The sequence below is a fragment of the Engystomops pustulosus genome, chromosome 5, assembly GCF_040894005.1.
Source record: "Engystomops pustulosus chromosome 5, aEngPut4.maternal, whole genome shotgun sequence".
NCBI lineage: Eukaryota > Metazoa > Chordata > Amphibia > Anura > Leptodactylidae > Engystomops > Engystomops pustulosus.
This window is the reverse complement of record NC_092415.1, coordinates 143,457,455-143,478,959: the sequence shown is the minus strand read 5'-3', so window position 1 is coordinate 143,478,959 and position 21,505 is coordinate 143,457,455. Positions and strand designations below refer to the sequence as shown.

At 38.5% G+C, this 21,505-nt stretch overlaps 1 protein-coding gene across 6 annotated transcripts in view; it reads left to right on the top strand.

Moving 5' to 3' along the window:
• Positions 1-21,505, top strand: part of POU6F2 (POU class 6 homeobox 2) — a 325,692-nt gene that overhangs the window by 91,385 nt on the left and 212,802 nt on the right. For 3 of the 6 annotated variants that reach the window (XM_072153279.1, XM_072153276.1, XM_072153277.1), the window contains exon 2: positions 2,419-2,590. In XM_072153279.1, the coding sequence (XP_072009380.1) occupies positions 2,419-2,590 (172 nt within the window). Of the gene's footprint in view, positions 1-1,107; positions 1,244-2,025; positions 2,118-2,140; positions 2,291-2,418; positions 2,591-21,505 lie in introns of those variants that run through there. The other 3 variants (XM_072153280.1, XM_072153278.1, XM_072153281.1) reach the window with 3 other exon arrangements.

Genomic DNA, 21,505 nt, shown 5'->3' with positions numbered 1-21,505 from the left:
CCCTGATATGGGTTATGTGCTGCCACCCTTCCTAGCACAGGAGTGTTTTATTTAGTAATTAACAGTGTATAGGGAAGAGGACCTGTCATGTTGGTTCTTAAGCTGGAGGATGTGATGAAAGATGATATCAGCGATCCCATCCTTTTCACTTGTTTAGGATTGTCAGGATGAGAAATGTCAGCATTATGAAAGCTCAGCTCTGCTCTTGATATGATAAAACCTTTCAAAACCCAGCTCCTACCTATCCTCGTTCTCCTTCTCCCTTCAGCCTCCCTCCCCCCCCTTTTTATTTTCCTTTCTCTCGGCACCAGCTTTTTTTTTTTTTTATTTATCTTGTTTTATTAGATGGCAGAAATATAATTCTTTTCTTTCTTCCTATTATAAGCCTCCATTTTTGTTTTATTATATGTTTCACAACCCCTAATGCTCCGCTGAAAATTACCTTGTTAAATGACAGTGTTTCGAAGCCATGAATCCTTTCCACCATCCCCTCTGAGGTTTGAAACAGTCAACAGACTGTAAAGAATAAATAATAAAAAAGTATTGATTATTTTGATGACTGTGAGATTCAATTAAGTATTAATTTTGCCCTCCAGTGGACCTATCAAGGTATTCAAACGCTAGGATTCGACTCAGCTAAATGCATGCTGAGTGCTCTAGCCTTAAATAGGGAGAAAATGTGTTTACCTACAGTATTTCAAGAGGAGTGCACTGATGCACAGACTCCAATATTTAAGTGCTGTGCAAATTAAGCCTCGGTGACAGTGACATTGTTTGCAGCAATATGAGTATTGACTAAAGAAGTGCATTTGATGACAGCTTAAACTATTTGTATTGATTAACATTTTCATAGATTATCATGTGTCATATCAAATTCAGTTTTCAGACATGAATACATTAAAGAAGCCACAGGCACGCATCGACCAATGTGATGATGGGGTATTAGCAGCATCCTAGCCCACCTCCTAGCACGCTGGTCACCTGTTCTCTACATTAGAGTCATTTAGGCATGAACTTAGAGATAAATAGCTGACGAATAACACCACAGGGTCATTTGTATCACGGCTATTTCATTAGTGTCTTGATATCCACCACAACATATAAAAAACTATGCACAGGGCATAGAGAAATTGTGGAAGAACCCATGACCCTACATTGGCCTCTGACTGAGATGAGGACAACATTTTATTTGTACCTTTAGGGGCCTTAATGTTTCAGCAGAAAGAACGATTTCAATTGTTTTGTAAGTATTGATGCTAATTTTATTTCTCTGATTGGACTTTTCATTGATCAGAAATATATAGGTTAATGCAGAAAATATGATAACATATTAAGTTGTGTTTGCTTTTTTGCCATAAAGTTTTTTGTAGTTGTTTAGGAGCTGGAGGAAACTGTATTATGTGCAGATTGGGAGCTCCTTTATTGTCCTAAAATAAAAATGACTAGTATGATCTTGCACTTGAACTTTCCAGGCTAGAAGGGACTGGTTTGTATTTGCTGCATTTACTGCCTGCTTCTTCACATTGACAGCATGTGACAATTATTAATGAGAGTTTTAATTGTAAGATCTCTTTGTAGCTTTGCTTACAGTGAGTGTATGTTGTGAAGGTGCAAAGACTGGGATTGTGAGCTCTGGATATAGCACAATACTCATCTGACCCTTCAGTGGGGAGCCGACCCTTTCAATAGGCTGCTGTCCCTTTCAATAGGCTGCACCGCTTTCAATAGACTGCTGTCCCTTTCAGCACTAGACAAGAGTAGACAAAAAGATAAAGTTTATAATTATTCACACCCATCATCCACGTTTCCCAAAACAATTAGGACTTCCCTGCTATCGGGATATTGATTTGATTATTTCGGAATCATGCCTTATTATGAGTACTTGCCAATGTTAATGACAGGTTAATCACCTTGTAATGAGAAGGCGTCTGTATAAGTAGGAGGCAGAGGAGAGGGGCAGAAGGGGGACGAGAGAATGACAGGAGGGAGGCAGGTACTTTGTCAATGTGTATAATTATGCTGTGGTGCAATATGTGAGGGATCTCTTCGTACAGCCAGAGGTGCCTTGTTGCAACTGAGGAGCCAACCCAGCATATCATGCATTCACAAAGATGATTGTAAGCATGCTTTCAAAGAAGTTCGCTCTCCCAAAAGCATTCTGAATCTTTCACATGATAGTTGAGCTTTAATAGGGTGGGGTGTAATGGAAAACTCATTGGATCTGTAATAGCTCTTCACTTGACTGCAGCCAGCAATAACAACAGGAGCAGCTGGGGAGATAAGAGAGACGGTGTGTGTGTATGTGTGTGTAAAGGAGAGCTGGAGAGGGGGGAAGGTGTTGGAGTGACTGTACTAACACGGTAGCATCCACTTTAGTTCCTTATTTCGCTCACTCTTTATTTCCCCCCCCATCACTAGGATCCAATGATAGCCGGAAAAGTCAGTAAGCCCTTGCTGCTGCTGCGGAGTGAGATGAATGCAGAGTCGAGAGGTGAGGACAAGGCAGCTACTTCAGACAGTGAGCTGAACGAGCCCCTGCTTGCTCCTGTGGAATCAAATGATGGTGAGGACACTCCCAGCAAGCTCTTCGGTAAGTCTGTCTAGGTATTTAATTTCACTTGTACCATGCTGTCGAGGACACTGGTGTCCCCTCTTATTATTAAGTGTAATTTGCTTTTGTGCCTACTTATTCAATGTTCTTTTACATAAAAGGTTAGCAGTATGGTCATACGTGATGCCTGTGGTTAACCTGCTCTGGGCCAGCGCGACCTTTAGTGTACAAATGTAGCTTACTAAAGGCTCTGCTTTACATCCCAAATATTTTCAGTTACTTCATTTGTTTTTGTATTTTTTTTTTACTTGTCATTATTTTTTCTTTGTTTTGTCTCCAAACTTATTTTTAGCATATTTTCAGGCCAGGTATTTGTCTTCTTGTCTTTTGAGTGTTACTATAGGACAGTATGGATTTTGTTTGCAAATTGTAGACAAAACTACTAGGGCCTAAGTGGTAAATGATAATTGGTGAAAGCCCCCAATGTAATGATTTCCTTGTAAATAAGCGTGTAAGTCTGCTACTGCAGGGTGCATGGTAGAGCAGCGTGCTGTGTATTCCACTTTTTCACAGGCATTTGTCATTCAAATGGATAGCATAGTGGAAGTCCACTCTAGCACCTGTGATCTCCAATTACAAAGAGGAGCAAGGGCTAGGGTGAATGATATCTCTCACACAAGATATATCAGGCTTCAAGGTCTCATTTTCGGGTTGAGATGAGGTAATCAAGGAGCATTTTCTGTTCATTTATTTTGGCTCCCAATTGATTTTTGAAAAAGCAAATAGCCAGCAGATTTTTGAAATATTCTATAGGCCTAAAATCACGAACAACAAAAACTAACCAAAAACATTTTTTTTTCTCTAAATGTAATTTATTTGTAGTAAATAAAAAATATAATTTGACATAATACAAAGAGAATGTTTTCAGAATTTTTTTACAGAATTATTTGAACAACCAGTGGGTTTGTTTTGAATTTTTTTTTTAAATTAACTTTATTATATGCAAAGCATAAGATGAATAAATGATGTTGAGATAAATCCCTTTGCTGTCAAACAAAAGTTTATACTTTTATAGATTTTGAATTAATGAATCCCAATTTAAAAAAAACATGTATTCTGAAATGTGCATAACTGTTTAAAGAATTTCAAATTGCATTTGTGATTCATGAATTCTTAATCTCGAGTTTGTCAAGTGTAGTAGTAGTTGTAGGGAACCAACATCCCAAATCAAAGTATACCTTAGTCTGATCTTGGGTGATACATGTTCTAAAATTCATATATATATACATGTATTAATGGGGCACGTTAAAGTAATGTTTGTGTAGGTTATTTTAGGAAAAGTAGTGTTGTATAATATATTATAACTTCTTAATTCATGAAATGGAATTTATAGACATGGTACTAAGTCTATTTCTTCTTGTATAGAGGGTTTGTACAGGATTATCCTTCTTCTGGATGAACATTCATATTTGTAAACACAGGGATAATAATAATGAGTGTTGAGTAGCCAGCAATGATAACTGGATCCACACTTCATACAATAATATACTGTATGATCATTTAATTCCTTCATATAATGACATCACTTTACAAACTATGTAAAATTAAAAACTTAAGAACTGTGGATCCTGCTGGCTTGAATTGAGTGACAACCCCTACATGTATGTACAGTATAACTTATTATGAACACATATAGAGTTAGAGATATTCCGCAATAATGTAATGCAATAAGAATGTCACAACTGAAGCGATGCAGAATATAAGTAGGTACAATAGACTTTGTGTTGGATAAATGTTCCCAAGTAGTTTAGAGATGGTATCTGTTGAAGTAAACTCTACAAATGTAAAATATTCATTGCATGTAACATGTGAGGGATCTACATGTGGAAACATTTAGATTTTCATTTCCTTTACATGCACATCTGCATTGATGTTTACTGACAGATGGACATAGAGGTGTGTTTGATGTGACTGTTATTCTTATAAAGCTATCATGTTGAAATGCAAACTTTATGTTATGTAATTTGTATTTTAGTTGTTTTGTCCAAGTATTTAGTCTTAAAATCCCTCACTATTTTGGATCTGATTTTAAAAAAACGTACAACACACTTAGAACCCCAGCGCAATACATAGATCTTAACTCTTTCCCTACAAACCTTACCAACTTTACTTATAACTATTCCTCTACCCCTGAATTCCTTCTCCGACTCATAGCAGAGTATTAAAGCTCAACTAAACTTAGGTCAAAGTCAACTTATATGAATACATTGCTAGGCCTTGCTGAGAGCTTTGCTCTTCATGGTAGACCTGTACTATTATGGAGTCTTGTCTATCACATTACTGGGCAGTGTTTTATCTTCCTGCCACTAGCTGAGCTTCCATACCTACACCAAAAGCCTAACTAATGGGCTAAATATCAACACAATATTCATTAATTGTTATTTTCAGCATGTAATTACCAAAGATGAGACTCAATGCCCTAATATGCTTTTGATTGACTTAAATACTCCAATATATGGTGCCTTAAATACCTAAAATATATAACTAGATTAAGATAATTTAGTATGCTACATACTACGTTCAACAGTTAATCTCGTTGCTGTCTGTGAAGGCAAAAAAATACATGTTTTTTACCCAGCATGGCTGAATGAAAATGTGTAGGTGGAGAAGAGTTTATTTTAATGACAATGAATACTTTGTGTAATGTGTCAGGATATTAGCTGAAGAGATAATGATGGCATATAACAATGACATATAACATAACCTCTTATTGAAACTACACTGGATTTTTTCTTTGCTGTGAGGAAAAACATGTAAAATACAACTACGTGTCATTACTAACCCTGCATTCTAACTAACCCTACTAATTCTTAGGCCAAAAAGTTCAATTTGGGTAAAATCTCCATTGAGTTTATTTGTCTGTACATTTGTCATGTTTGCATGGGGTTCCTCCTGCAGTGCTCATTACAACTGTAAGAAGTGTGGAACAAATGCAATGAATGGTGTCGGAGCCTGTGGGATTGTGTGTATCTGTGGTAGGGAAATTAGATTGTAAGCTTCCCTGGGGCTGAGGACAATATAGCTGCAGGCTTTTCAATACAGACCATAGAAGCATTGTATGTATTTATACTGTATGTGTCTATATAGCTGTACATATTTCTATCTATAAAATAGGATAGACCACTCTTTATGATTACAATGTGAAATTAACTGCTTCAATACCTCCTCCGGTGATGCAAAGGCAATAGTGTCCTGCTGGTTTAGGTTCATGACAGTTACAATGTATGACAAAAAAGTCTTGATAGATGGATGTAACAGAAAGAATACACACATATTGACAAATATATACAGCATACACCTACATGGAGCGTTGCAATTTATTAGATTAGACCTTATTGAACTGGACAATAGATAAGGTACAAATCTACTTATATTAAAGTACTGTACAGTACACAGATATAGTTTAAGCACACATCCATAGTCATTGACTAGAAATAGAAGTAAATGTTAAACACTACATGTATATATTATATATATATATATATATATATATATATATATATATATATGTATATATATATATATATATATATATATATATATTATACAGATATACATACATACGTATATATATACCAACCATGGTCAATACATGGTCAATAACACATACAATCAGTACATGCACACATGTATATTCATAGACATGCATAGCATAAGCAATCATCTGATTTCAAATAGATACAGATAGTATATACATATGTGTGTGTGTATATATATATATATATATATATATATATATATATATGTATGTATATATAGATGAATATATAAAATCACCATTTACACAAGCAAATCTATTAATAGTGTAACCATTGGTAGAAAAAGACACATCTGTACACTATATGCACATCCTGTGCTTGTCCTTTTTTCTTAGTTCCATATTGTGCTCTGTCTCTACGCTTTGATAGAATTATTCATCAGATATTATGTTTTGATTTGTTAGCTATGACAAAGGTTATTGTACTTTTTGTGGGTCTGCACAAATTATGTGCAAAATACGGTTTGTAGCAAAGTAATGTGCAGGTTGTGGTCTCAACTGCTATTTTGAGCTACTAATGGCACATTTGGACATAATAATACATAAACTGCACCTGAAAGTAAAATCTGTGCACTGCATGGGGTCAGGACATGCTGGAGAACAGACAATTTTGAAGAAATCCTTGCTTGTAGATATGCGAAGGAGTAAAAAGAAAAAAACACATATGCATATCTTGGGACCCTGCACCTTATTTTTGGCACTGTGCATAAGCAACAACATTAACAATATAAATAACAGAACAAACAGTTTTCAGTAGAGACTCAATATCATATAAAGTGGTCAAAGTGAGAACATGGTTGCATTGATGATATTGCTGAATATTCGTTTTATAGTTGTTACATAATTTTGTAATTTTCAGTGTTTAACTGCTATCCTATAATTCTTTATATCAATGCACAGACTATAAACAACTATTCTTAAAGAAGATTTCTAGTCCATTACAAACTTTTGTACTTAATTGATATTATGACCAGGACTTGGCTATTTAAAACGTGGTGCTTCCTCAGCACTATATACACAGACAGTTGGGGAGTTTTTCATGTAACTACATAGATTGGTGGTAGAGTTTTTAATGCTTCAAATCCCATTAGTTCGGTGATATAGGACTATTCCTCCACAGCAATCATGGATTCACTGTTTTGGGGCAATTAATTGACCAATGGTACCACACTATATCTCTATAATCGGGTCCATTGGGTTTACAGTGGGTTGTCTGTTATTTTACCTGACCAAAAAGTCCATGACCTTTTTAGTCTGTGGTTTAAAAGGAATCTTCAACAGAGACTCAGGAGCATTGATATAAAACATAATGTTACCAGCACACATGTACTAATCAGATATAGTGACTTACATAGCATAGCATTGTACCAGCACACATGTACTAATCAGATCTTGTAACTTACATAGCTTAGCATTGTACCAGCACACATGTACTAATCAGGTATAGTGACTTACATAGCATAGCATTGTACCAGCACACATGTACTCATCAAATATAGCATAGCTCCCAACCGTCCCGGATTTGCCGGGACAGTCCCAATTTTTTTATCTCTGCCCCACGTCACGGGCAGCTGGGAGATTGTCCCGGATATTACCTCCAGGACCCACACTGGCTGGAGTTGTCCCGACTCTGTGTCCACATAGTATAAACTTTCAAAGACAGAACTCAAAGTACTGAATGGCTTCTATAGACATCAGAAAGGGAGTCAGGTTAGCGCAGGGTTACACGTCATCAGGGAGAGATATCATCTGTGCATAAATGGTCACTACATCTACCGTACTAGGGATTCCCCAGACACAAGCTCTTATTTAAATTAATAAATTTAATTTCTGCCCATCCTGGGATTTGAACTCAGACCTCACGGCTCCACCTACCATAGAGAGAGACAGAGCCTCTAAAGACTAAGCTATGGGCTTAGTGAATGTCTGTAGGTGGAGTTTTGGTAACTTAGAGCTGTTACCTGTTACTGTTACACTGTGACACTGGCTCCATGCACTGGTATAGAGAGAGGGATCTTCTCAGAGATTCTAATTGTAATTATTGAGACAATTATTATTCTTATTTTTATTTTTTTATATTATTATTATGGCGACAATTATTATTATTAATAATAATAATAAAAATAATAATAATAATCTCTGAGAAGATCTCTATACCAGGGCATTTAGTCTGTGTCACAGTGTAACAGTAACAGGTAACAGCTCTTAGTTACCAAAAATCCACCAACAGCTATTCATTGAGCCCATAGCCTATGGTTAGAGGCTTTGACTCAGATGGAGCAGTGAGGTCTGGGTTCAAATCCCAGGCTGATTAAAAATGTATTTAATTTTATTTTTATTATTGAGAAGTTGATTATTATTATGATATTATGGTAAAAATTTGGGACATAGCCAGCTTGTGATTGGGGGTGTGGCTTAGAGGGAATTGCGAGGGAATCAGATATAGTGACTTACATAGCGTAGAATTGTACCAGCACACATGTACTAATCAGATATAGTAACTTACACAGCATAGGATTGTACCAGCACACATGTACTAATTAGATATAGTCACTTACATAGCACAGCATTGTTCAAGCACACATGTAGTAATCCAATATAGTAACTTACATTGCATAGGATTGTACAAGCTGTCGGCGTCTGATCACTACATGCTGCCGCCGAAACAGTGCATCGGTGATCTCCCCAAGCGATGGCAGCTGTGTCTTCAGCGGCCAGCGGATGCCCGTAGAATGAAGAAGAGACTACAGCATTGTGGGATCCCTGGAATGGAAGGTAAGGTAATTATAAAGTTTATTATTTTGTGGCTAAGTTCTACAGGGGACTGGCGGCTCTATTCTACCGGGGGCTGGTGGCTGTAGTCTACTGAGGGCTGGTGGCTGTATACTACAGGGAGCTGGCTGGCTATATACTACAGTGAGCTGGTGGCTGTATTCTACAGGGGGCTGGTGGCTGTCTACTACTGGGGGCTGGTGGCTGTATACTACTGGGGGCTGGTGGCTGTATATTACTGGTGGCTGGTGGCTGTATACTACTGGGGGCTGATGGCTGTATACTACTGGGGGCTGATGGTTGTATACTACGGGGGGCTGGTGGCTGTATACTACAGGGGGCTGGTAGCTGTATACTACATGGGGCTGGTGGCTGTATACTACAAGAGGCTGGTGGCTGTATTCTATGGGGGCTGGTGGCTGTATACCACAGGGGGCTGGTGGCTGTATACTACAGGGGGCTGGTGGCTGTATACTACAGAGGACTGGTGGCTGTACACTACTGGGGGCTGGTGGCAGTATACTACTGGGGGCTGGTGGCTGTATACTACTGGGGGCTGGTGGCTATATACTACAGGGGACTGGTGGCTGTATACTAGAGGGGGCTGGTGGCTGTATACTAGAGGGGCCTGGTGGCTTTATACTACTGGGGGCTGGTGGCTGTATACTACATGGAATGCAGGCTATATACTACAGGGAATGCAGGCTATATACTACAGGGGGATGGCTGGCTATAAACTACAGGGGGCTGGCAGGCTATATACTACAGGTGGCTGACAGGCTATATACTTCTGGGGGCTGTCTGTATTCTACAGGGGGCTGGCAGGCTACATACTACAGGGGCTGGCTGGCTATATTCTACAGGGGGCTGGTGGCTATATTCTAGAGGGGGCTGGCAGCTATATGCTACAGGGGGCTGGTGGCTGTATTCTACAGGGGCTGGCAGCTATATTCTTCAGGGGGCTGGCAGCTATATTCTTCAGGGGGCTGGCAGGCTATATTCTACAGGGGCTGGCAGGCTGTATTCTACAGGCGGCTGGCAGCTATATTCTACGGGGGGCTGGCTGGCTATATACTAGGGGTGACTGGAGGCTATATACTACAGGGGGTGGCAGGCTATATTCTACAGGGACTGGCAGCCTGTATTACACAGGGACTGACAGGCTATATTCTACAGGGACTGGCTGTCTATATACTACAGGGGGCTGGCAGATATATTCTACAGGGGGCTGGCAGCTATATTCTTTAGGGTGTTGGCAGCTATATTCTACAGGGGCTGGCTGGCTATATTCTACAGGGGGCTGGTGGCTATATTCTACAGGGGGCTGGCAGCTATATGCTACAGAGGGGGCTAGCAGCTATATGCTACAGGGGGCTGGTGGCTGTATTCTACAAGGGCTGGCAGCTATATTCTTCAGGGGGCTGGCAGCTATATGCTACAGGGGGCTGGTGGCTGTATTCTACAAGGGCTGGCAGCTATATTCTTCAGGGGGCTGGCAGGCTATATTCTACAGGGGGCTGGCAGCTAAAATCTACAGGGGGCTGGCAGCTATATTCTACAGGGGGCTGGCAGGTTGTATTCTACAGGGGGCTGGCAGCTATATTCTACGGGGGGCTGGCTATATACTAAGGGTGACTGGAGGCTATATACTACAGGGGGCTGTCAGGCTATATTCTACGGATCGCTGTCAGGCTATATTCTACAGGGACTGGCAGGCTGTATACTACAGGGGGCTGGCAGATATATTCTACAGGGGGCTGGCAGATATATTCTACAGGGGGCTGGCAGCTATATTCTTTAGGGGGTTGGCAGCTATATTCTACAGGGGCTGGCAGGCTATATTCTACAGGGGGTGGCAGTCTATATTCTAAAGGGAGATGGTGGCTGTATACTACAGGGATCTGGCAGGATATATACTACAGGGCTAGTAACTTACATAGCATTGCATTGTACCAGTACACATTGTACTAATCAAATATAGTAACTTACATAGCGTAGCATTGTACCAGCACACATGTACTAATCAGATATAGTAACATACATAGCATAGCATTGTACCAGCACACATGTACTAATTAGATATAGCAACTTACATTGCATAGCATTGTACCAGCACACATGTACTAATCAGATATAGTAACATACATAGCGTAGCATTGTACCAGCACACATGTACTAATCAGATATAGTAACATACGTAGCGTAGCATTGTACTAGCACACATGTACTTAATCAGATATAGTAACTTACATTGCATAGCAGTGTACCAGCACACATGTACTAATTAGATATAGTAACATACATAGCGTAGCATTGTACCAGCACACATGTACTAATCAGATATAGTAACATACATAGCGTAGCATTGTACCAGCACACATGTACTAATCAGATATAGTAACATACGTAGCGTAGCATTGTACTAGCACACATGTACTTAATCAGATATAGTAACTTACATTGCATAGCAGTGTACCAGCACACATGTACTAATTAGATATAGTAACATACATAGCGTAGCATTGTACCAGCACACATGTACTAATCAGATATAGTAACATACATAGCGTAGCAGTGTACCAGCACACATGTACTAATCAGATATAGTAACATACGTAGCGTAGCATTGTACCAGCACACATGTACTAATCAGATATAGTAACATACGTAGCGTAGCATTGTACCAGCACACATGTACTTAATCAGATATAGTAACTTACATAGCATAGCATTGTACCAGCACACGTGTACTAATCAGATCTAGTGACTTACATTGTGTAGCATTTTAAAGACCAAGGGCCATTGTCATTGGCGTTTATACATGGCTTCTGTTACAGACAACCAGTCCCCAGTTCTATCATGTGTAAAAAGTTCATGACTGCATTTATATGTTGTAATGTTATCCTTCATGTATGTGCCGGGACTGTTATGTGCTTAATATGGGTTATTGAGTGGCAGATGCACTAATATGGCTTTCAATAGTAGCTTTCATACAGCTTCTACCTGAGGGAGTAACTATTACTTATCTATTTTTGAATATGATGCAATGGGGGCATCATAGAGCCCCACCTCAGTCCAATCCATTAGCCAGAGTAGCCTACACTCTTGACCTAACTTTCAATTGACAGTTGACAAAACATGATGGAAATACATTTCATTATTCAACATTTATACACCAATTCTCCTATAGCAAATGCTGCAATGAAATCACTGGAAAGATTTGGTTTCTGGGTGGTTATAGGACCATACAGCCGGTGACTTCACAATCGACCACTGAAACCAGTTGCAATGAACAGAGTGAGGCCATGCATAAATTAACAGTCGATGGAGTGAAGAGGCGCTCTGGTGACATAAGCTTGAGAGCCACTGGATCATTTGCATAATTTTAGAAACTAATTTCAGAAGATTTGTGCTGATCCAGGATAAAATAAAAACAGTTTTATCCCCTAGAGACATAAAGAGCAAGTGAGTTAGGGCAGTCTAGCATCCGTAAATCTGATATCAGATGTCCTTTAAAATCAGCGGATCAGTTAGTTTCCTTTTAAGAAATGTTGTGTGCTTGAGAACCTTTTTATAGTGTATTTTTATATTAAGATTGTCTGGTTTTATAGCAGCCTTACAATAGTTATCACATTTGTTGTGTAAGAGCAAGGTTTGCTATACATGTATTCTATTCTACATGTACTTGTCCTGTTCCAGATGTTATGCATAGTATTGAAATCTTTATAGTTAGATACATAATCCTTATAACAGTTATTTTTGTTGCCATTCAAAGGCTATATATTTCAGAAATGAATCTTCTATCAGTGTTGTTTTTCCTTTATGTTTATATCGGAAACATTAACTATGTGCTTAGTATTCTGCTTTTCCGTTTTCCCTGCCGTTTGCATATAAATGATATTGCATGCATCAATTTTATACACCGTTATAAACAGTGCATATGATCCTAAACAAATCCTGGCATTCCTGTGGACGCCCATGAACGGCTAGATTGCTAGTCTATTATACACACCATTTACCATTTCATTGCATGTGATCCTGCCTTAAAACCCTGTGCTGTTTACCATTCATGTTTCTATCCAAATATGTAATCTCTCGCTGAGCTACTGGCAGTCTCATTCATTCGGCCTTATTGATTTTCAACGTCAGCGGCAGCACTCTGACTGGAAGAAATCAGCACTTATAAATGTCATTTTTTCTTCATGTGCCCCAAGTTTCCTTTTTTCTTTATGCTGTATCTCAGAGATCTGCTTGAAACATGACTCTTGAGTGGATTCTTGTTATAATAAAATCAAATCATGGAGATACTTCTCTGTAAATGATAGGCCAAGCAGATTTGTGCTTGTTTGCAGCCTAAATCTGTACTGTAGTTCTATATCACTTTCAAGTTAGATGGAAAAGAGAAAAATTGCTTCATGCCTGTATGCTATTTGGGTTAAATCTTTAAGGGAGATGGCTGAGTAATTTGCAGCTCCCATTTGCTGAAGGTTGTGCATTGATTTACCAATATAATGATTGTTTTTTCCTATTCAATTCTGTCAATTTACATTTTGGACACAGCAGTGTTATATCTCACCCTGCACTGATACATTACATGGGTAAAGAAAATAACACAACTACACATTTGTATCATATATATTTTGTGGGAAGTTAGTGGAGAGAATTTACCAAGAGCTGGCAGATTGTGAAGCAGCCTTGATACCCCACTGCTGGAATACCAGGAGACTCAGGGCAACGACGATCCTCTCCAAAATACCAGCGTCTATGCACCACTAGTATTAAAATAATAATAATTAAAAAAATCTTTATTTATATAGCACCATCAAGTTCAATATTACATTACACAGAACAAACAGTCATATGGAACAATAGTGAGGGTCTGGCTCGCGAGAGCTTACAGTCTATGAGAATGAAATTCCACAAATTAAGACCCATGATCGGTACTAGCACAGAATTTTCACATTCATGTTCAGCCAAACTCGGTTAACCCGAAAGTTTTTCGGGTATGACTACTCAGTGTATGTTGTATCTTACAGGAAACACTGGATGCACTGAACAACTGCTTTCTGGAAAGGCAGTATACATTCCGTGAAGGTCACTGTATTGCATCCATCACTGGCATCAGCTGAGCATACATTATGGGGTTTTCTCCAGTGATATAAGTATTCATATATGAATAGTTACATCACTAAGGAGACTTCCTGAACAATGGCACCAACAAATCACTGCTGACAGCCAATGCCCTATTCTCATCCTGCTTTCAGGGGAGTGGTGATGAACCTAATGGTGCTGAACCCAATATAGTACAATTGCTCCAAGGACTTTGGTGAGACTGTGGAAATTGTTAATAAAGTGTCATAGTCTTCATTTTGTTTTACTTATATTTTTGTATACAATCAAAGCCCGATGGTCATTGGTGCCTGAATGTCCAGGTCAATTTTTGATGTTCTGCTATGCGCTTCTTTAAATGATGATATCTCTGGAAAAGCTTTACACATCAACAACAAGTTTGAATTAATTTTTTTCAGGACATGTGAGACTTTAACTTGATAGGATAGTTATATTTATTAATCTTTTTTGTATCATAAAATTCTAATAATTAACTAGCGATGTGATAAAATAAACTTTTTTGTCATCTTTATGTTAATTTTTTTAAAATAAGTAGTAACTTTTACCAAAATATACAATTATGTACAGCATTATTTCATCACCCTTTCCCAGGTTCAGCTGCAAATGCAGAGGGTGCATGTACTGAAAGTGAAAGTTTTGCCTACAGATTCTTCTCTATTCTGTCAGGGGGGCACATTTCAAACATCTATATCTCCTGAACCCTGGCACCCAGAAACACAATTTTACTATCATATTAATCAGGAGTGTTCCCTTTAATATGGATCAGGATTTTGTATGGATGTTTAACAGAACCAGAGATTTCCACTGTTATTGTGCATTAACATGGACATGTACTAGCCATAGCCCGGGTGAGCACACGTTGGCACGCTGCAGAGGATGAGGGATAAGTGCTGCTCACATGTTGTGCTCACCGTCTCAAGCCCTGACAGTAGAATGCATGGGGCCTTAAAGTTACAATAGGAAATAGAAAGCTGTACATAAAAATCTAAATTTTTAGTATAAATTTAAGGGTAGATATATCACATTAAAGAGAAGATTTTATGGTTTAATATGACTCCATATTTTTTTCTAGGTGCCAATGTTCAGGAGATATGGCCACTGTCATGATGTGTATAAACCTCCTTTCTGCACGGTACATATATAGCTGTCATGAAGGGGTTAGGAAATAATCTATTACTTTCTCTCTACACAGTAGCAAAAGAGGATAAAAGATCCTATGCTAAAGGCCCTTCAATTAAGTCACATGCTCAAGATGAGTCACATTCTAGCAGTCAGGACTCCTTTCCAACAACAAGCAAATATTTTTTGCCTACTGCCATTGACTTGGCCATGACCTGATCTTCATTTGCATTGGCCACAGGAAGAAAGTCAGTGGACCCTGGTTTTAAAGATAGGCACTGGTCCATTGACGATGTGGACATGTGAATATATCCATATAATGTACATGTGAATAACCTAATTAGGTTTTGGTACGATGACCTAATAACTGTACAAAGACATCTACCACCAGGATCAAGGATTGCAAACCAAGCACGCTGAGATACTGATGTGTATCCCCCTATGGCAGCATCTGTTCGTTGCTTAGCTTCTTATGCCCTTCTTTTTTTAAAGGCTTTTAAAATTATGCAAATGAGCCTGAGTTGCTAAGTGGCCTTAACAAGGGCATAGGATCTTCTTAAAGTAGAGAAGATTCTGCCAGAGGGGGACCACACCAGTATGTCAGTGTGCTTGGTTTACAATCCTTGATACTGGTGGTAGATGTACTTTAAGGTACAGACTGTTTGACAACTCAGCCTAGGGGGACATCATTGGGAGGCCAACAGAGGTGTGATGTGATCATGTTATCTATGGGATTAAATAGCTGGGAACTCTGATCCCAAACATTGCAGCAGGACATCAGTTGAATGGTATATGCACAGCACATGTATGGTGCAAAACTTCGGATGACTCCCTACAGTGCCATAGAAAGGTTAAATATTCTAGCTTGCTGCCGTATTCTTTACTTATGTTTGCTCAAATTACTTGAACATTTTGTCCATTAAAGATTGCATGCTCTGCAGATCACTTTTTCAACATTTAATTCTATTACTTTTCCTAATAGAGAGAAACCAATTTGTGGGGTCAACTGAGTTACATCTCTTACCTTTTGATTTGTAAGTTTATCCTGGATTCATTGATACAACAAAGTTAAAGCTGGCAATTTTTGGTTGATCGGTAACTATATATTGAACTCATTGTTGGTAGCAATAGTATATCAACAAAGGTTTTCACTTTGAATTGAAGGTCTATGAATCTCATAGAAAATTCACTTCAAAAAACCATTTAACAAAACGCCAGTCCATATCTTGGGCAAAGAAGCTTTATGTTCCTAACTCTTGCAGTTTCTTATAGTGTTTTTCATAGCATCTTTCACTGTTAATACAGGTATTATTTCAATGTTAATACAAATATTGAAATACAAACTTTTTGATTTGTGTTGTTTAAATAGGTTTAAATACAAAGTTTTTGATGGCCATAAATACCTGATTTGTAAATAAAATAAATGTTATGGAGACTGAAATGTTGCCACTTCCAAATTTACCTAGAAAGCCCCTTTGGTTAAAAATAGTGACAACTACTCCATCTTCTGTGACATATTGTACCAGCTTTGTACCAATGACATCTTGATCTATATGTTGATTTAAAGCAATAATTTGCAGCAAATAAAGCACTCAAACACAAATTTTCTTTTGAGTAAATATTAATGAGGCAAATACACTGTCAAGTACATTTTGCTAAGCTTTGTACCCTGTCTTTTCACTGAAATGTATAATTTAATTCACATCCTATGGTTTGAAACGAGCTATTTTGTATAAAAGAAGGTTTAATTTAATGTACGGGAAGTTCAAGGTAAATGCTTAGATATTTTACACAATAATTAGTAATTCAATTGATAGGAAACCTCCATTTAATCAAACTGCTTCACAGTGTTGGTATTGATCTGAAATGCAATCCTTGTACGCCTTGTGTCACTAATGATAAGTAACTAGATGAACATTGCACACTCTGCTTTGAAGTACCTGATCTGCACATGGAGATATGAGTCTTGTCCTAATTAACAGAGTTCAGCTCCGGAAAAAACATTTCCACTCTATCCAAAAATGCTAAAGGTTTCAGCAGGTTTTCAAGATGATTTCTTATAAGAAGATAATAAACCGATAATTTGTCTGAAAACCAAAGCTTTCAGTTGATTGGGATCTTGCTGGTGCACGTCGAGAGATAAATAATACATCAGACGTCCTCACGTTAAAAGGAAGAAGACATGAAGAAGAAAAACATAAGTAGAATTTCTTCACGGGAGATTTGTGATTACTTAAGCCCTCCAAGGGAATGGAGAAAAGTGAGTTATCATGTGCAGCCTCTAGAGCAGATAACTTTATTAGAAGTGGGATTTGTTTGATGATGACTTACCAAATCTCACCATCTCATTACTCAATAAGGGTGGCATCGGCCAACTGTGTAATGGTGACCATGTCCTCATTCCATGAATGTCTCCTGTGAAAATTTAAGGTGAAGAACTGAAGTGAGATGCCGAATAATGATATCTTGAAACATATCACTTAAGAACTGTTGATCAGAGGCTTTTAAACAAAGTCATGTACAGTATTACTTGTGGGTTTTATGGAAGAATGCCCCAAATTTGTTGTTCATTTAATACTAGAATGCAACTGTATATTATGATCAATGGTTCCGTCGGATTTTGCACATTCTTTCGTGTGCAAACTACTTGCACATGCATTTAAGAAGTGTCTGAGACACTTTATGGCGTGGCTGCACTATTCTTCACACAACACAAAATTCTACAGTGAAATTGCCGTTCCGGTGCTCACTCGAACCGTGCAACAGATTTGTCCAACAGAAATGTATCATATGCCCTATGTTAAAGGTGCACAAAAAAATTGTGTACTTTGTCCGAACAATGCAGGGAGCGCCAGATTTTTGAAGAACATGCGCCAGATTTATGAAGAACCAGTGCCCTCTGCACACTACACAGGCAAACCGCACATAATGCAGTTTGCACTGTTCTTAGTAAATGTGGGCCATTGTGTTTGATAGCACTATTTTGGGGTATATAAATCTGATTGCTTCATTTTTATCAACTCGGAGAAGGAATAAAAATAAACTGCATTTCCATTAATGTATTTTTAAACCTATTTTTTGTGCAGTTCACTTATTGTACATGAGAGGTTTGTTCTCTGGGTTGAAGTGGTCTCGGTAATAATATAATTTTTTAGGTTTTATTAAGTTGTCCTACTTTTACCCAAGCTGCAGTAAGAACTTTTTCTTAGGAATACATGTAATTTTTTTTTTAAGTCTTAAAGTAACATACAGATGAAGACAAGTTTAAAGTGCAAGTGCAAATCTATTACCAGGAATGTAATTTTTAGCTGGTGACTTGTTCTAATAGCCTATGATTTGCTGATTTAAAAAAAAATCTGTGTTGGAGTTCTAAATTATCTTATTACTTTATAAAACTTTACATTAAAAAAGCTCTCTGCCAGCCACATGTGGTGAGTCCCGGGAAAGAGGAGCAGCTGCAGCAGCCTGTGTCTCAGTCTCCTTGATGGATTCTTCCTCTCTTCAACCCTTATCCAGCACCCTCCATTCCTTCCCTCTTCCCGTCATGTGCATTAAGCAAGTAGGGGAGAGAGGGGGTTGGCGTGAAAGAGAGGAAGAATGCATTATGTTATTTGTTCATAGTTGTTGGTTATAAAATACCCTCCCCTAGTTAAATGTGGAGTGAACTACCTTTGTCCTACAAGATAACCTAATATACAACTAGTCACTAAGCCAAATGTTTTTGCTATGTTATGTTCACCCATAAAGTTATACACTTATTCCATACACTTTTCGCTGCTACCCGTTAATTATGATCTACGCGAGGCCATTATCAGGATTGTACACGTACAGCCAGATACACACTCCTCTAGGTATTGTTCAGTTCACCAGGACAAACACTGCTTACACCAGAACACAAGATAACTGCTACCACACAGACACTTACAGGGTAGCACGGCAAAATAGTAAAAACAATAGGGGCTAAAATAAAGAAATACAAACCTCTTACTAATTACATTGACAGAGAAATCCCAGGAGGAGAACCAATGAAATCCTGGACAGCTCTGCAAAGTTGGGTTGGATCTCCTGACCCTGAGTGGATGCTGGGAGGCTCTCTCAGAAAGCGCACATATTGTGTAGTATCTTTCAGTTGTATGCTCACCTTCTCAAGTTGTGTAATAATCACAACCAACTCTTTCAGTTTGTTAATCAGTCCACGGGGCAGCCCTCAGTGTTCCTGCTGTCATAAGATCCAGTGGGTATAATGAAAAAAAAACAATTTAAAACATAATGGTGTATAAAAACAAGGAGAGGGGTTTCATTTGCGTCTCCTTGTTTTTATACACCATTATGTTTTAAATTCCTTTTATCAATTTTTTTTAAAAACCAAATGGAAAAATACCATGGTTGGGCACTGAACAGAGATTATTTCTTGATGAGCTATACGCTCACAATCCCTGAAGGTGGGATGTGAGGAACATGTGATACACACATGGGAGTGGTGACTAGATGTGAATTGGGTTATCTTGTGGAGCAAATGTGGTTTTCTCTTCACATTTAGCTGGGGGGACATCTCAGAACCCATGCACAGACACACATGCTGCTGCAGCTGCCCTCTCTCCCTTGGGACTCACCACATGGAGCCAGGTAATGTGAAATAAAGTTTTATAAAGTACAGAAATGATTTGGAATGCGGACAAAGACATTTTAAAATCAGCATAGCATAGGCTGTTGGAACCTGTTAAAAATTACACACCTGGTGACAGTTTCACTTTAACTTTACATTTAACCAGTTCAATTGGTAACCAGAAAAAGTTGCCCCAGATTATATTGTTATCCCTCCCCCCCCCCCAAAATTGCTTTGCTGAAGTCCAAGACTCAGCCATGTATCAGAAGAACCTTGTGAAGAAAAAATCTGATACTCTAATACCAACATTCTTTGTTCCCATGCAGCAGATGCAGCAGTCCTCTTCTCTCTCATGACTCTCAATCTGGCAGGTACAAAGATGTCATCACATTGTGCCTGTCGGGTTTAGAGGCGTGGACATCCGTAACAATGCAGAGAGAAGAACTGCTCAAGGGGATGGCTAACAGTGAGCAACAGATTTTTCTTTTCACAGCAATAAGGAAAGGAGGGTGAGTGAAATAAAGGGGACATGATGGGAGGCTGCAGGAAAGGGGGTATTTTAAGGGGGTTGCTGTAGGAAAGAGGGAAAAAATGGTGGGCTGCAGTAAAGGGGACATTCTAGGGGGGGGGGTTTGTTCAAAAGATGGCATTATATAGTGGGTGGGCCCGTAAAGGGATGCTATCATTCTTTTTCCATGCTGCCCGTCCCTGCTTATAAAGAAGTTTGGGGACAATTTGGAATAAAAGGATCCTTTGGAGCATTGCATGTTGTGTAATGAAGTACTGTGAAAAGAAACAGTCCCGTGGAATGTCACTGTTATGGGCACTGTAATATTTCCCATGTTGTTTTTTATTTGTTGAAAAACCAAACAAAACATTTTTAAAAAAAAAAAGAAGTTTGGGGACCACTTCCCTATAGCATAACTCTCTGAATGGTGGGGATTCGACCATTGGGATCCTGTTCTCACTAATTCAATGTGTATAGGAGTTTACAGTTTTCTTTTTCTGGCAGTTTTCTTTTTTATATTTGTTATTACATATGTGATAAATAATGTGACAGCTTAGGTTATTATGGAAATAGATGGTATAACCAAAATATGTTATTTGCATTTTGGGAGGAAATTAATAATTCACTTTTTACTTTATTTTTTGTTATGGATAGACCTGGAGTTCTCTAGTTATCTAGTTACTAGACCACTGGCTTCCATGTGACAACATCCCCCTACCCAATTTACTCACCCGCAAGATGCTTTCCAGAAGTGGTTAATCCACTCAAACACAATGTAGCTTGAATTCGTTGAGTACATTGTAACAGCTGTATTTGCCTACCTGCTCCTCTGCTGTACTGGCAGAAACCATCACCCAAGTTCTTACACTTATGTTCTGGACACAGTCTTATGAGGGCGTATGAACAGGACAACTAGGCATTATTGCCTCATAATACCGTATCCTAAGACGAGTGGCCAAAGATGGTCAGCTTTACGAAAACATGATATTACTACATTACGCCTAAAGGTGTCCATCCAGGGGTTGTGTTGGCTGTCACAGATTTTGTTAACATTTCGTAAACTGTTTTCTTTGCATTAATTTCATAAAGCCATTGAATAAATTGGAGCTAAGGTGGACATCTTGCTCTCTGAATATACATTCAGTACATTGTCCGTGGTGTGGTATTATATTTTCCAAACTCATATCCTTGCTCATGATGGGTCCTCTGTTGGCTGTTCGT